Source organism: Brachyhypopomus gauderio, chromosome 20 (genome assembly GCF_052324685.1).
Source record: "Brachyhypopomus gauderio isolate BG-103 chromosome 20, BGAUD_0.2, whole genome shotgun sequence".
NCBI classification, from domain to species: Eukaryota; Metazoa; Chordata; class Actinopteri; order Gymnotiformes; family Hypopomidae; genus Brachyhypopomus; species Brachyhypopomus gauderio.
In genome coordinates, this window is record NC_135230.1 from 3090720 (window position 1) to 3104709 (window position 13990).

General features: G+C 40.9%; 1 protein-coding gene across 1 annotated transcript; it reads left to right on the forward strand.

Annotated features, from left to right (window-relative positions):
• The first annotated feature begins 1518 nt into the window (after positions 1-1518).
• On the forward strand, positions 1519-5277 carry LOC143484192 (uncharacterized). The gene is made up of 4 exons (XM_076982813.1): positions 1519-1566; positions 2567-2785; positions 2983-3583; positions 4097-5277. The coding sequence occupies exons 2-4, from the start codon at positions 2567-2569 to the stop codon at positions 4762-4764; spliced, it is 1488 nt and encodes a 495-aa protein (XP_076838928.1). The 5' UTR covers positions 1519-1566; the 3' UTR covers positions 4765-5277.
• Positions 5278-13990: the final 8713 nt, after the last annotated feature.

Consider the following 13990-nt stretch of genomic DNA (forward strand, 5'->3'; position numbering starts at 1 on the left):
CAATGGTTTTTAGTCTGTTTTTGATGTGTGAATCTGATGTACATCCTGATCAAACAAAAAGAATTTAGAACGTTCCAGATTTTAAATTTAACCACCTTCTACAACACGAAGCAACAGGGTTCATAGCGCTTTTATTTTGAAAAACGATACGCAAAATGAAGCAATGACGCGGCCGATGTAATGCGAGACCTCGTTTGTTGCTGATCACGTGATTTTGCTCAATATGACACAAGCTCCGAAGCGGGGCTTCATCGGACACGCCCCTTTTTACTCGGTACACGTCTCGAAGCCTCGCTTCAGATGTCCCATCACTAGTGTTTCGCCCGTTTATTCTGGTTCTCTGTGTCTCCCTGCCTGGTTGTGTTTCCTTGTGTTTATTATGCCTGTCTTTGCGTGTTATTCGGACTGGTTATCTGACGACGAGTATGGTATTCCCTCAAATAAATCTCGCTCTTCTCAACGTTTGTGTCCGCCTCCTCGCTCCGTGGCGCGAGCCACGTTACATGTACTTTCATATTTTTTTCTTTTTCAAAATAGAAATGTGATGAATACCCCCTTTTTAACAGAATTTGTATTCTTTTGTTTTCTTTATATTTTAATTTCCCAATAATATAAATATTCTCACTCATTCCTATTTCTGTACCTGTGTGTAGGTACGTTTGTCAGCTTTGACTTAAATTTGTATTAAAGCCTTTCAAGAAATAGAGTTGTTCTATTAGTAATGGCAATTTAATTAAGGGGGCGTATTGAAATGAAATACAATTAGATCATCTTTGTTCTCCATTTACATAATCAACATGTATTTTTTAATCATTGTGTTTTAAGTTTTAAGTTTGAAAATGTGCATTTTTATTTCTTTACCTAATACATCACTTTAAGCCAGTATCAATTGTCATCATTCATGCACAAATCAAGCCTTGAATATATTTCTGGCTTCATAAACATGACTATCGACATGCCCCCTCATTATGTTTTACTGCCCCCCCCCCCCCCCCCCCCCAAGCAAAGCAGTCCAGAACCGGGGCTGCTGGAACAGCGCTATATATTGTTGTTTAATTATTGTATATTTTATTTTTTTACTCTTCATTCGAAAATGAAGGGAAGATCCTGACCAAGAAACGATTTTAATTCATTTAATTCGTTTTAGCTCCAATTCACCCAATTCATGGACTATGTTTTGAAAACTCGCGGACATCCTCTTGCGTCAAATAAACCCGGAAGACTTTGCGGAGCAACTTTCTCTGCACCCTGACAGGGACGGAAGTTTAACTAACATTTAAAGACCTCAGCCATATGTTCGTCTCATGAATGAACATCCTATATGAATTTATAGGATAAATGTGTTTTGTATGTGGTTTTCACGTTGGGTTTTATGCACGTTTCTAATACCAAAGACCCTGGGTTGCTGAATTAAGTGTGAATCGCTACACAAAGACCCAACGCGACCCGCTGCGCAATCTGGACGTTGGTCGCACACACCGCAGTAGCTCTGGTGCGTTTAACGGTGTTACTTTGACTTCTCAGTCGTGCTGTTTCTCTGAGTGTCTTGAGGTCGTTTTCCGTGCGGTTAGTAATCGCTCGTCGTTAATAGTTTACTCGCTCGTACAGTCATTTCCTAGCGTGTACAGTGCATGCGTTCGTTCACCTCCTTGCGATCTGATTTCAAGCGTTTACGTGAATATGATATTTGCTGGCCACCGTCGCTTCTATTAATGGTAGAACTGTGATGACCGTTTTCGGTTTGTTTTACTCGAAACGTTTTAGTATTATTTTTTTCCGATGCAAATAATAGAATGCTGTTTCGTCTACAGTTTTATGGTAGTCCGAGGATGGATAGAAATTACTCGTCCACTTTTCACAACTCTTCTCACTTTGATCCCTTCTTTTTCATTCCTCGTTTTTCATCCATTTTCTTCAATTCATTTTCACAGCCTTTTAGCTCCTGTGTTGTATATATGTTATTGATGTATATGGTATTACTGTGTATATATAGGATATTCGTCCTTTACCCATCACTCTATTGACTTTATAACTCCTTCAGCTGTAGGAGATAGTACAACTAAATCTGCTGTACCGACTCAACTGTATATATGATAAATATGGGCTTACATTTTATAATATGGTCTTAAACAGCCCATTATTTTCTTATAGACATTCATTCTTTGTCATCTCTACATCCCTACATTGATTTAATCACTCTCTTAATTTTCAAGTTATGATGATCAAACTTGGTAACAGTAGTCAGTAGCTGACCACAAACACCAAAATGCATTCCATATTGACTGTACTCATCCATCTATTATCTCTGTCCTTCTATTCATCCCTCCATCCTCCCATAGGAAGCCATTGATTTTGTAACTGCTTCAGCTGTAAAGCCAGAATAACTTCACTTGCTGTACTTATTGAACTACCAGGCCCTACTGGAAACTACTATACAGTTATTTGAGAATGATCACCATTTTAAATAACATATCGAACTACAACAGTGTGTTCTGTACAAGTAGTTGTGTGCATGTTCTTTTTTCCTTCATTCAATTAAACAGTTTCTCATGTTCCACCACTGCAGATGTCTGCTGACGGCAGTGAGGGTGGAGAGGAGGGTGGAGAGGTTCTGCTGGAGTTACACCTGTTATGTGACTCTGAAACATCCTGCACAAAGTCAGTAGGGACTGACCTCTCCATGGAGGACATTGGAAACCTACAAACTGAAGTCTGTGAACTGAGAAAAGTGATTGAATTGCTAGAGAGAAAGTTGAATCAGCAAACAGAAAATCTTTCTAAAGAGGTATGTGTCATTGGATTGAAGATATTGTTTACGCCATAAAAGTATTTTGCATGTTTAAAACATACACGTGTGTATAGTGTTAATCAAATGCCTTCAACTGGTGCGGAATCATGTTTGCTGTTTCATGTATGAATAACTATATTTACACTGTGTTTGCCCTGTTTAAGTTTATAATGTTTTTGTGGTCTTTTGTCTAGAAGGATGTTGCCACTTTGTGCTGTGTCTGTAAAGCTGAACTAAACCAAAGAGAAACAAAAGACTATGGTCAGAGTGTCCAGCACACACCACAGGACACAGAGGATATACTCAGTCAGAATCCAGAGTGTAAACCCGAAGCAAATCCCATGGAGACACTGGAACCTGACTGTAACACTGGAGTCCAGCACACACCACAGGACATGGAGGATGTATCCAGTCTGTCTCCAGTGTGTGAAATGAAAACAAAACCCACAGAAACACTGGAACTTGACTGTAACACTGAGTACCAATACATAAAGCAGGAGAAGCAGGATGTGCCTTCTGTATTTGTGGTGTGTAAGACTGAATCAAACCCTGTGGAGATACGGGACACTGACTCGAACACCACGAGCCAATGCATAAAGCAGGAAATACAGGATGAAATCAATATGTCTCCTGTGGATAAAATCGACCCAAACCCCACAAAATCCCTGGGCTCTAACTGTAATGTTGGAGACCAGCACACACCACAGACTCCATTAAAGACGTGTTCAGTGAGACTGGTGGACTGCATCCGTGGTGGACATGATGATCGTAATAATAAGAATGATTTTATACAAGGTGAGTAAAGCAAGTTTAAACACAGTTAACCAAAACATAACTATTGAAGAGGTCTGAGATTAGCCTAGAATAATTATTGTAACCCTAAGGAGGAAATTACTTACCAAATAGTTGGATCATTACAGGTATTATAGGATTTATTCACATTGGATTATGGCTAATATATGTGTCAATGAATGGAAGTATTATTGGTTAAGTTCACTTCATCACTGTCAGCCATTGTGCTACAACCTGATTGTTGGATAATAGCCACAGCGCTAATGTAGCATCTGTGCATGACTGGGCCGGATAGGATTACATCACAACAACCAGTGGCAGGCATGAACCCAAAAAGAACACAGAGAAAGAAGGCGGGGCTTAAAAGAGGCGGGGCTTCCTGTTGCTCCATAAGACATCTTTTTGTTACACTATTCCTGTTTCATAAGATGTTCTGTATGATTAATGTGTTTATTATATATGGCCCAGTAATAACGCTGCAGCTGCCACTAAGTTTGTTTATTTTTTCTCTTCCAGAAATCCAATCTTCTTCTGCACTCCTGCACGTCTTCTCCTGCTCTGTGTGTCCACATTCCTATACAGCTCAAATGTATCTCCACAAACACATGAGGACATGTCACCATGAGGAGTATGTCAGACTGCTGAAGTCAGGACAAATTAAATATGAGAATCTGGCACCGAAATGTAGCTTCAGAAATCCACAAATGTTATCCAAAACTCTCCAGCACATTCACAAAGGAGCAAAGCTGTATCTCTGCTCAGAGTGTGGGAAAAGATTTAATAGATGGAGTTATTTCCAACGACACTATCTCATTCACACAGGTGAGAAACCGTATCACTGCTCAGAGTGTGGAAAGAGTTTTACTAGACAGAGTAGTCTCCACCAACACCAGCGCACTCACACAGGAGAGAAGCCGTATCACTGCTCAGAGTGTGGGAAGAGTTTTACTAATCACAGTGGTTTCCAAAGACACTGGCGCATTCACACAGGTGAGAAACCGTATCTCTGCTCAGAGTGTGGGAAGAGTTTTACTAGACAGAGTCATCTCCACCGACACAAGCGCACTCACACAGGCGAGAGGCCACATCAATGCTCAGAGTGTGGGAAAGGTTTTACGCGACAGGATCATCTCCACAAACACCTGCACATTCACACTAGAGAGAAGTCACTGCTAACAGTATGAAAAGAGTTTTAGTACACAGAGCCATCCCCACCAACACCTGCACACTCACATTGAAGAGAAGCCATATCTCTACTCAGAGTGGAAAGAATTTTAGACAGTTTAGTCTGTGCCTACACCTGCACATTCACACAGGTGAGTGTGGGAAGAGTTATATTAGACAGTGTTATCTCCACCAACTCCAGCAGCACACTCATACAGGATTCAAGCTGAATTACTGAGTGCCCAAAACTTCACTCTCCTGACTGTAAGCAACATGGAAGGAAGGTGAATGTTCTTGGACTATGTTCAGATTGCCAGCCCAAGTCTGATTTTTGGCATATCCAGATTGTTTCCAGATTGATTTTTGAGACTTTGCAAGCGCTGAGTTTATCTGATCCAGTGTAATAACACTGAAACACAACAGCAATTTTTGTTTTTTTGGAAAGACGTGCCACAAATTTTTTTTTCTGTCTCTGAAGTTTGAAACTTTAAAAATGTGATTATTTCAAAATAAAGCTATAATTTACTTTGAAATATCTTTGTCTTTGGGCCACTATCTTGACATGTCTGATTTTATTGCGTTCTGAGACACAGTGGGATGCGAAAGTTTGGGCACCCATGTTAATTTTCCAGATTTACCTTTATAAATCATTGAATGTTCGGTTAAAAAAAAATTCAGTGCTGGTTTCAGAGTGGTTTGGTGCTAGGGGGTGTGTGTTCTGAGGTAGTGCGAGCCGTGACATGCGCCCTCTGGCGGCGACCCGGCCTCCCCACCCGTGACAGTGCAATAATGATCTAAACAAAAATAGGCAGGTGCATAAGTTTGGGCACTGTTGTCATTTTATTGATTTCAAAACCTTTAGAATTAATTATTGGAACTCAAATTTGGTTTGGTAAGTTCAGTGACCCTTGACCTTCATACACAGGTGACTCCAATTATGAGAAAGGGTAATTAAGGGTGGCAGTTGTAAGTTTTTCTCCTCTTTGCATCATCTCTGAAGAGTCGCAGCATGGGAGTCTCATAACTTTCAAATGACCTGAAAACAAAGATTGTTCACCGTCATGGTTTAGGGGAAGGATACAGAAAGGTATCTCAGAGATTCGGCGCACTTTACACAAGGAGATGCATTATGGGAGAGTCATGCAGAGGAAGCCTTTTCTCCGCCCACATCACAAACGGAGCCGCTTGAGGTATGCTAAAGCACATTTGGACAAGCCAACTTCATTTTGGAGTAAGGTGCTGTGGACTGATGAAACGAAAATAGTTATTTGGCTATAACAAGGGCCGTTATGCATGGAGGAAAAAGAACACATCACTCCAAGAAAAATACCTGCTACCTACAGTAAAATTTGGTGGTGGTTCCATCATGCTGTGGGGCTGTGTGGCCAGTACAGGGACTGGAAATCTTGTTAAAGTTGAGGGACGCATGGATTCCAATCAATATCAGCAGATTCTGGAGACCAATGTCCAGGAATCAGTGAAGAACCTGAAGCTGCACCGGGGCTTGATCTTCTAACAGGACAATGACCCTAAACTCTGCTCAACATCTACAACCACCCTAAACACTGCTCAACATCTACAACCACCCTCAACATCTACAACCACCCTCAACACTGCTCAACATCTACAACCACCCTCAACACTGCTCAACATCTACTAAGGCATTCATGTATAGAATATCTACATTGTAGAGGAACAAGCAGTGCTTAATTTGTAAATCAAACGATGCCGGAACAAAAAAAAACCACGATGCCGGAACGCAAACAGCGAACAACATAAAATGTTACCAGATCGAGGCAGACAGTTACCGGATCGCACGCTTCAAAATTAAAGAGTTCCCGGATCCTGTTCCGGCAGGATCCGGCTCAAATTAAGCCCTGGGAACAAGTATAACTGTCAGGAATGTCACCTGATAGCCATCAAGGACTCAGCTGTTCCTCATCACCACGCCCACATTCCAGGCATTCATATACACCGTCATCACAACACCTCGTCGCGAAGTATTGCCAACCATGTTGCATACCAAGCGTTATCATACTCTGCTGTTTCTCCTGTGTACCGACCTCTGCCTGTTCCCTCGACCCCGTCTCCTGCCTAGCCCTCAGGCACCGTACGGACTCTGCCTTCCCGTTACGACCCCGGACCGGATAGACCATTCTCAACAAACGGCATTAGATCAACTCCGTTTATGCATTAACATCTCGCATTCTCTGGTTGTATCTATCTGCCAAATAAAGAGCACTGTGCTTTTGCATAAGGATCCCTCTCTGTCTCTTCCAAACGTTACAATAACGTTCTGGAATGACCATCTCAGTCCCCAGACCTGAATATTATTGAAAATCTGTGGTGTCACTTAGAGAGAGCTGTCCATGCTCGGAAACCATCAAACCTGAATGAACTAGAGATGTTTTGTAAAGAATTATGGTCTAAGATTCCTTCAGCCACAATCCAGACTCCCATTAGACGCTATAGGAAGCGTTTAGAGGCTGTTATTTCTGCTAAAGGAAGATCTACTAAATATTGAGTTAAGGGTTTTTTTGGTGCCCAAACTTATGCACCTGCCTATTTTTGTGTTTAGCCATTATTTGCACACTTTCTGTAAATCATATAAACTTCATTTCACTTCTCAAATATCACTGTTTGTCCCCTATATGATATATTTAACTGAATTTTTAAATCCAAACATTCAATGATTTATAAAGGTAAATCAGGAAAATTAACAAGGGTGCCCAAACTTTTGCACCCCACTGTAATATTGAGAGAAAAAGGGCAAAATTGTCTAAATGGTGTAATCATAAAAATGCAGCACCAAGAATATAAGTTGTTGAAAAATGTGTAATGACATTCTAAATACAGCCTCTGAAATACACTGGCATAATCTTAAACAAGTATTTTTAAATATCAAATAATAATAGAGAACTAACTATCTAACTAAGTTAGATTACTTTTAGTTACTTTCAGCAGAGGCTGATCCCCCGCCCCTATAACATGAAAATGACTACCAGTTCTGCCAATACTCACTTTATTGACATGTATTTTAACCGGAACATCAAAAATGACACTGGCATTTGTAAATGTCAAACGTTATCTTGAAATAGGCTTACATGTGTTTTAAATAAAAAATAAATAAGACAGTCTTTCTTGACTACTTAAAATATAAAAAAACCTCTTCCATAAAAAAGTAATACATAACACCCCCCCCTTCAAAAAAAAATAAAATAACACGAATAAAATTAACTTCATTTATCATAAATACAATAATAACAATAAAATAACATACTCTGAATCTAACGGCACTTAGGCCTATGTAAATGAATGAACATGTAGGCCTATATTTACATACAGCATTTGGCAGACGCCCTTATCCAGAGCGACTTACATTTTTTACCTCTTTTTATACAAGTGAGCAATTGAGGGTTAAGGACCTTGCTCAGGGGCACCTCAGTCATGGCCTCTGGTCTGGGGATTGAACCCACGACCCTCCGGTCACAAGACCAGTTCCCTAACCACCAGGCCATGACTGCCACATATTGAACATCGCATTGAACCTGTAGTTGCCTAACATTAGAGCGGTGGTTTTATTAAACAAAAACAGCATAAAACAGGGGTTATAAGATGATAAGATGACCAAGTCAGAAAGATCTACCTCGCCTCGAGTGTAAATTGTTGACCGGGGGGGGTGGCGAACGTAAATTGTTACCGGGACAATGTATATATACAACTATCAGTGCAGATGGGCAGATGGACAGTGCAGTGCAGTACTCGTGTAGGAACTGGTGCTCTTTGTCTTTGAAGCATTTTACTCCCAGTTCTTCCTCTATGGGTCAACAGACCTCTACAACTAATTCAGAATGCTGCAGCACGACTGGTCTTCAATCTCCTCAAATTCTCACATGTTACTCCTCTGCTACGCTCTCTTCACTGGCTTCCAGTAGCAGCACACATCAGATATGAAACCTTGATGCTTGCTTACAAAGCCAAAAATAGACTAGCCCCTCCCTACATGATGTCCATGGTCAAAAGCCAATCCGTACAGCGAGCACTCAGAACCTCAAGTTTGGCTCATCTCGAAACTCCATGCTTAAAGTCTCATGGAAGACAAAGCTCCACACTATTCTCCATTCTGGCTCCAAGATGGTGGAACGATCTTCCATTAGCTGCTCAGACTACAGAGTCTATTGCTATCTTTAAGCATAGACTGAAGACTCACCTGTTTGTTGAGTTCTTAACAGAGCACTAACTCAGCAGATACCACTTGCCTTCTTCTTTTGGCAATTCCCGTTTAGGGGTCGCCACAGCGGATCAAACTCCTCCATATGGCCCTGTCCTGAATGTCCTCCACTGACACACCAGCCACTCTCATATCCTCTACGACTGCATCCATAAACCTCCTCTTAGGTCTCCTCCTCTTGCCTGGAAGTTCCATTCTCAAGACCCTCCTACCAATATACCTCTCCTCTCTCCTCTGTACATGTCCAAACCATCTCAATCTCGCTTCCTCTAAAAAATTCATTTCTGATCCTATCCTTCCTTGTCACTCCAAATGAGAATCTCAACAACTTCATCTCAGACACCTCCATCTCCCTCACCTGTCTCTTTGTCAGTGCCACTGTGTCCAGTCCATACAACATAGCAGGTCTCACTACTGTCCTATAGATCTTTCCTTTCATTCTAGCTGACACCCTTCTATCACAGATCACCCCAGACACTTTATGCCATCCACCCCACCCTGCCTGCACTCTCTTCTTTACCTCTCTTTCACTTCCTCCATTACTCTGTACCCTCGACCCTAAGTAGGTAAACTCGTCAACCTTCGCCAAATCAACTCCTTGTAACTGGACCTGTTCACTGTCTGCCCTCTCATTCACACACATGTACTCTGTTTTACTCCTGCTCACTTTCATTCTCCTGCTCTCCAAAGCATATCTCCATCTTTCCAAGCTCACCTCCACCTGCTCCCTACTCTCACTACAGATCACAATGTCATCAGCAAACATCATAGTCCAAGGAGACTCCTGCCTAACCTCGTCCGTCAGTCTGTCCATGACAACTGCGAACAGGAAGGGACTCAGGGCTGATCCCTGATGTAGTCCAACCCAGGGCCGGAGTGGGCCCCTTTTTCAGTCCGGGAGTTTCATGCCCAAATCCGGCCCAAAATTATTTTCCCTCCCAATCGGCCCAAACTAGAGATTGACATGAGCCGGCCCATCGGGAATCCTCCCGAATCTCCCGATTAGCCACTCCGGCTCTGGTCCTACCCCCACTTTAAACCCGTCTGTCATTCCTACCGCACATCTCACTGCTGTCACTGTTCTCATACATATCCAGCACCACCCTCACATACTTTTCTGCTACTCCTGACTTCCTCATACAATACCACAGCTCCTTTCTCTGTATTCTATCAAAAGCTTTCTCTAAGTCAACAAACACACAATGTAACTCCTTCTGTCCTTCCCTATACTTCTCCATGAACACTCTCAAAGCAAACATAGCATCTGTGGTGCACTTAGCTGGCATGAAACCATACCTAGCTTCCACTACTCTTTCCCAGATTTTTAGGCTGTGACTTTATTCCCCTGTAATTACTACAGCTCTGAACGTCGCCCTTATTCTTGAAAATCGGCACCATTATGCTTCGTCTCCACTCCTCAGGCATCTGCTGACCTTCCAAGATTCTGTTAAATAACCCAGTCAAAAATTCAACTGCTGTCTCTCCCAAACATTTCCATGCCTCCACTGGAATATGATCTGGCCCAACTGCCTTACCACACTTCATTCTCCGAATTGCAACCCTTACTTCCTCCTTGCTCACCTGGGGCACTTCCTGATTCACAACCTGTACCTCTTCTAATCTTCTTTCCCTTTCATTCTCTTGATTCATCAGTTCCTCAAAATACTCCTTCCACCTTCCCAAGACAATCTCCTCACCAGACAACAAATTTCCACCTAGGGGTGGGCGATATGGGAAAAAAATTGTATCACGATTTTTTTTTCATAAAATCACGATTTCAATTTTTTTTTTATCACGATCTTCCATCCAAAAAAAATTAAAACATTTGGGGCTACAAAGCTTTCTTTTTAAGCAAATTTAAATGAATGATCTTGGTCTCTGACGTATTGGGCACCCCTGGTCTAAACAAACTACGAAATGTAAAGGTGGTGCTCAAAAGCTGAGAGAGAAAAAAAGAAAAGCTGCAGAGGTTACTCACTGAGTGAACAATGTAGGTTTCAGTAGGTTTTCATGCATTGTTTCAGTTGTTTTTCCCTGTATTTTGTCAGGGTCAAGTTGTTAAGTTTGTTAGTTATTTTGTTACTTTGTAATCATACTATTGCTGGAAGTAATATTGTCTATATGACAATAAAAGCTGTCGTATACACTATGTGCCATGTATAGATTAGCATACAGTATATATACACACACACACACACATGCAGATATATATATACAGACTGGCCCACTATATTATATATATATATATATATATATATATATATATATATATATATATATATATATATATATACTGGGCCAGTCTGTAAGGAACTCCCGGGCCACTTTTTCTCCCCAATCGACTCTATTACGACTCTGCCTTTGGAATTCCATTAAATAAATCTCGCTCTCCTCGGTGTTTGTGTCTGCCTCCTTGCTCTGCGTAACGCAGTTCGTTACACTGTTAAAGTGCACTATTGCACTAAATATTTCCCAGCACGTTTAAACTTAAAGTTAAATATTTATATATATAGTCGAAATGATTCGATATAATTTGCTTTTTTATCACATTGTTTAATGGTTGTTTATTTTCAAAATGCCCAATCTTAACGTCTTCACATTCTCTCATGTTTCGTCCTGGAATTACAAGAGGCTCGTATTTGTTAACGTAATACAAGAGAAATGTTCAGTCAGACAGATATTTGTTGTGAAACCAAGTAGTTACAATTTCAAGCATTTTCATGTAGGCTACTTAGCCTAAATTCCAGCACTTTTCAAACCTGAAACACAAAGCAACATTAAAATTCGTCAAGTAAATGTTCCTACCCCTGTTTTTGAGGGATGTTTCTTTATACCACCACATCGTTCGCGCGAGGTGTGGCGGAGTCACATGGTCACGTGTGAGGCGGCTGCCCCCGCTGCCAAGTACCCGTCGCTGCAGAATCAAAAGTTCAGGGGGTGGAGCTTGATCTAGATCCAACTCCTCCCACCGTCCATAGTTTCTTTTGGTCGGTCTAGGGAGTGGGCGGAGCTGCATCTAATCCAACTCCTCCTACGTGTTGCTTACGTTTTCCGACCAGGAAATAGAAATCCAGTAAATTCACCCTTTTACTGTTTAAAGATCAAAATGTTCTTTGAATGTTATTTAAATAACACAATACATGTTTTTTTAAGTTTACAAGAAAACGTAAAAGTGGACAGGAATAATGATCTGTGATTGCCAACATAATAAAGTACAGTACATTTCTTAAATATGTACTATTTAATTCTTTTTACTTTTAATAAAAATTACTTTTTTTTTTAGGACGGTACACTTCAAGTGTGCAGAATGGACAGTGGTATTTACTGCAACAAGTAGTGCACTGCACAACTGAAAGCGTCTGTCCTTTTTTCCAAAACCGTGATATGCATTTATAGATGGATGGAAAAATATAAATAGCATTATATAAGTTGTGAAGTTTTTCAGTGAACTGGTTAATGAGGATCATGGCCATTACATGCACACACTACTGAATAACCCCCCTCGACGTGTCCATGCGGTACCGAACAGCACAACCATTACAAATTTTAAGTAACTACAGCAAACACGAATTAATTTAACAGTTTATGTCCAATATGAAGAACACAACATACATAAGTATTTAATACATCTCTATTCTGTTTAGCTAACCGCTCGTCTTCTAACATCAGTTTTTACCGTCACTTACTTAGACACCTAGATTAGATAAACTTAACAGTGGTTTTTCATGCAAACAGAAATAGTCAGATTTAGTATAATCACCAAAGGAAACTAGTTACTAGCATTAGCGAGATGAAAATTGGTTTATTATTAACCTACTTTCACATTCGTGATTGTTCACAAATGAACGGCAAGTGAGTAAATAAGAATAGCAATTTAGGACGGCAACAGTGATTTGGAATGGCTGATCTGATACAACTCTGCGTAGTGCAATTACTTCAGACCAATGAAAACACGACGGTGGGAGGAGTTGGATCTAAGATCCAGCTCCACCCCCTGGACTTTTGCTTCTGCAGCGACGGGTATCTCCCCGCTGCCCGCATTGTTTCACTTTCGGCACATTCCTTGGGATGCCTACGTCTCAAGTGATTGAATAAATTTGTTGTACTGGCATCGGATGTTTTCACGTGTTCTTTGCACACTTTACATATCGCTGTAGTTTGGTTTTGGTCAGTGGAAGTAAATCCGAATCATTTCCAGATTACAGAGGTGGATTTCCTCTTCTTTACCAGCTCCTCGGTTTGGCTTTCAGCCATCGTTGTCCACGCAGTTTTTAGATTTTACAAACACAACATGGAGGCATGGAAGACGCACAGTTCACTGTGACATACTAGTGCGTATGTTAAAGTCAAGGCCCGCGGGCCAGATCCGGTGTTCTGTCGAGTTGTGCTACTTTGTCGAAAAATGCTTGCAGTTGTGCGTTTCCCATAAAAATATAGCCTAACTCAGTATTATGACGCATTGTAATTATAAAATCAAGTATGTGCACTGTATGTATGGACAAATCCATGGATCTAAAACCATTACAGCTTCCTTATTAACATTTTACATGGATAGCATATCTCGATAGGCTGATATCATACATTGAATAATGCTTCCCTTATCAAATCATGCTTCCAGTACAGACCCATGCACGTGTTTGCTAACAAAAACATAATAAAAAAAGATAAGAAATTATCATCTGAACGTAAACTCGACAGAAAGGGAGCATAGCATGGAAATAAATGACAAGCCTGTGGGTCTGCGCATGCGCAAAACAGCAAACTAGCACAACTCGATGCAAAGCACAACTCGACAGAACACCGGCCCGCGAACTGATTATCTATGGCCCTCTGGATGATATTTAATTACTATTAGAACCAGCCCGCAGGCCTTGACTTTGACATATGTGATCTAGAACAATGGCAAAAGTGACAAAGGGTGAAAGTTGTTCAAACCCATGGAGCGACATGCTTTACAATTTCTGTTGGGTAGGCAAAACTTGCATGTACCTGTACATTGATGCTGTGAAATGATT

What these genes read in the sequence shown, in the direction of transcription:
- LOC143484192 (XM_076982813.1), top strand. Translation starts at nt 2,567, where the DNA reads ATGTCTGCTGACGGCAGTGAGGGTGGAGAGGAGGGTGGAGAGGTTCTG. An exon ending in CAGAAAATCTTTCTAAAGAG is followed by an intron (nt 2,786 to 2,982) that starts GTATGTGTCATT and finishes TCTTTTGTCTAG; the next exon opens with AAGGATGTTGCCACTTTGTG. An exon ending in TAAGAATGATTTTATACAAG is followed by an intron (nt 3,584 to 4,096) that starts GTGAGTAAAGCA and finishes TTTCTCTTCCAG; the next exon opens with AAATCCAATCTTCTTCTGCA.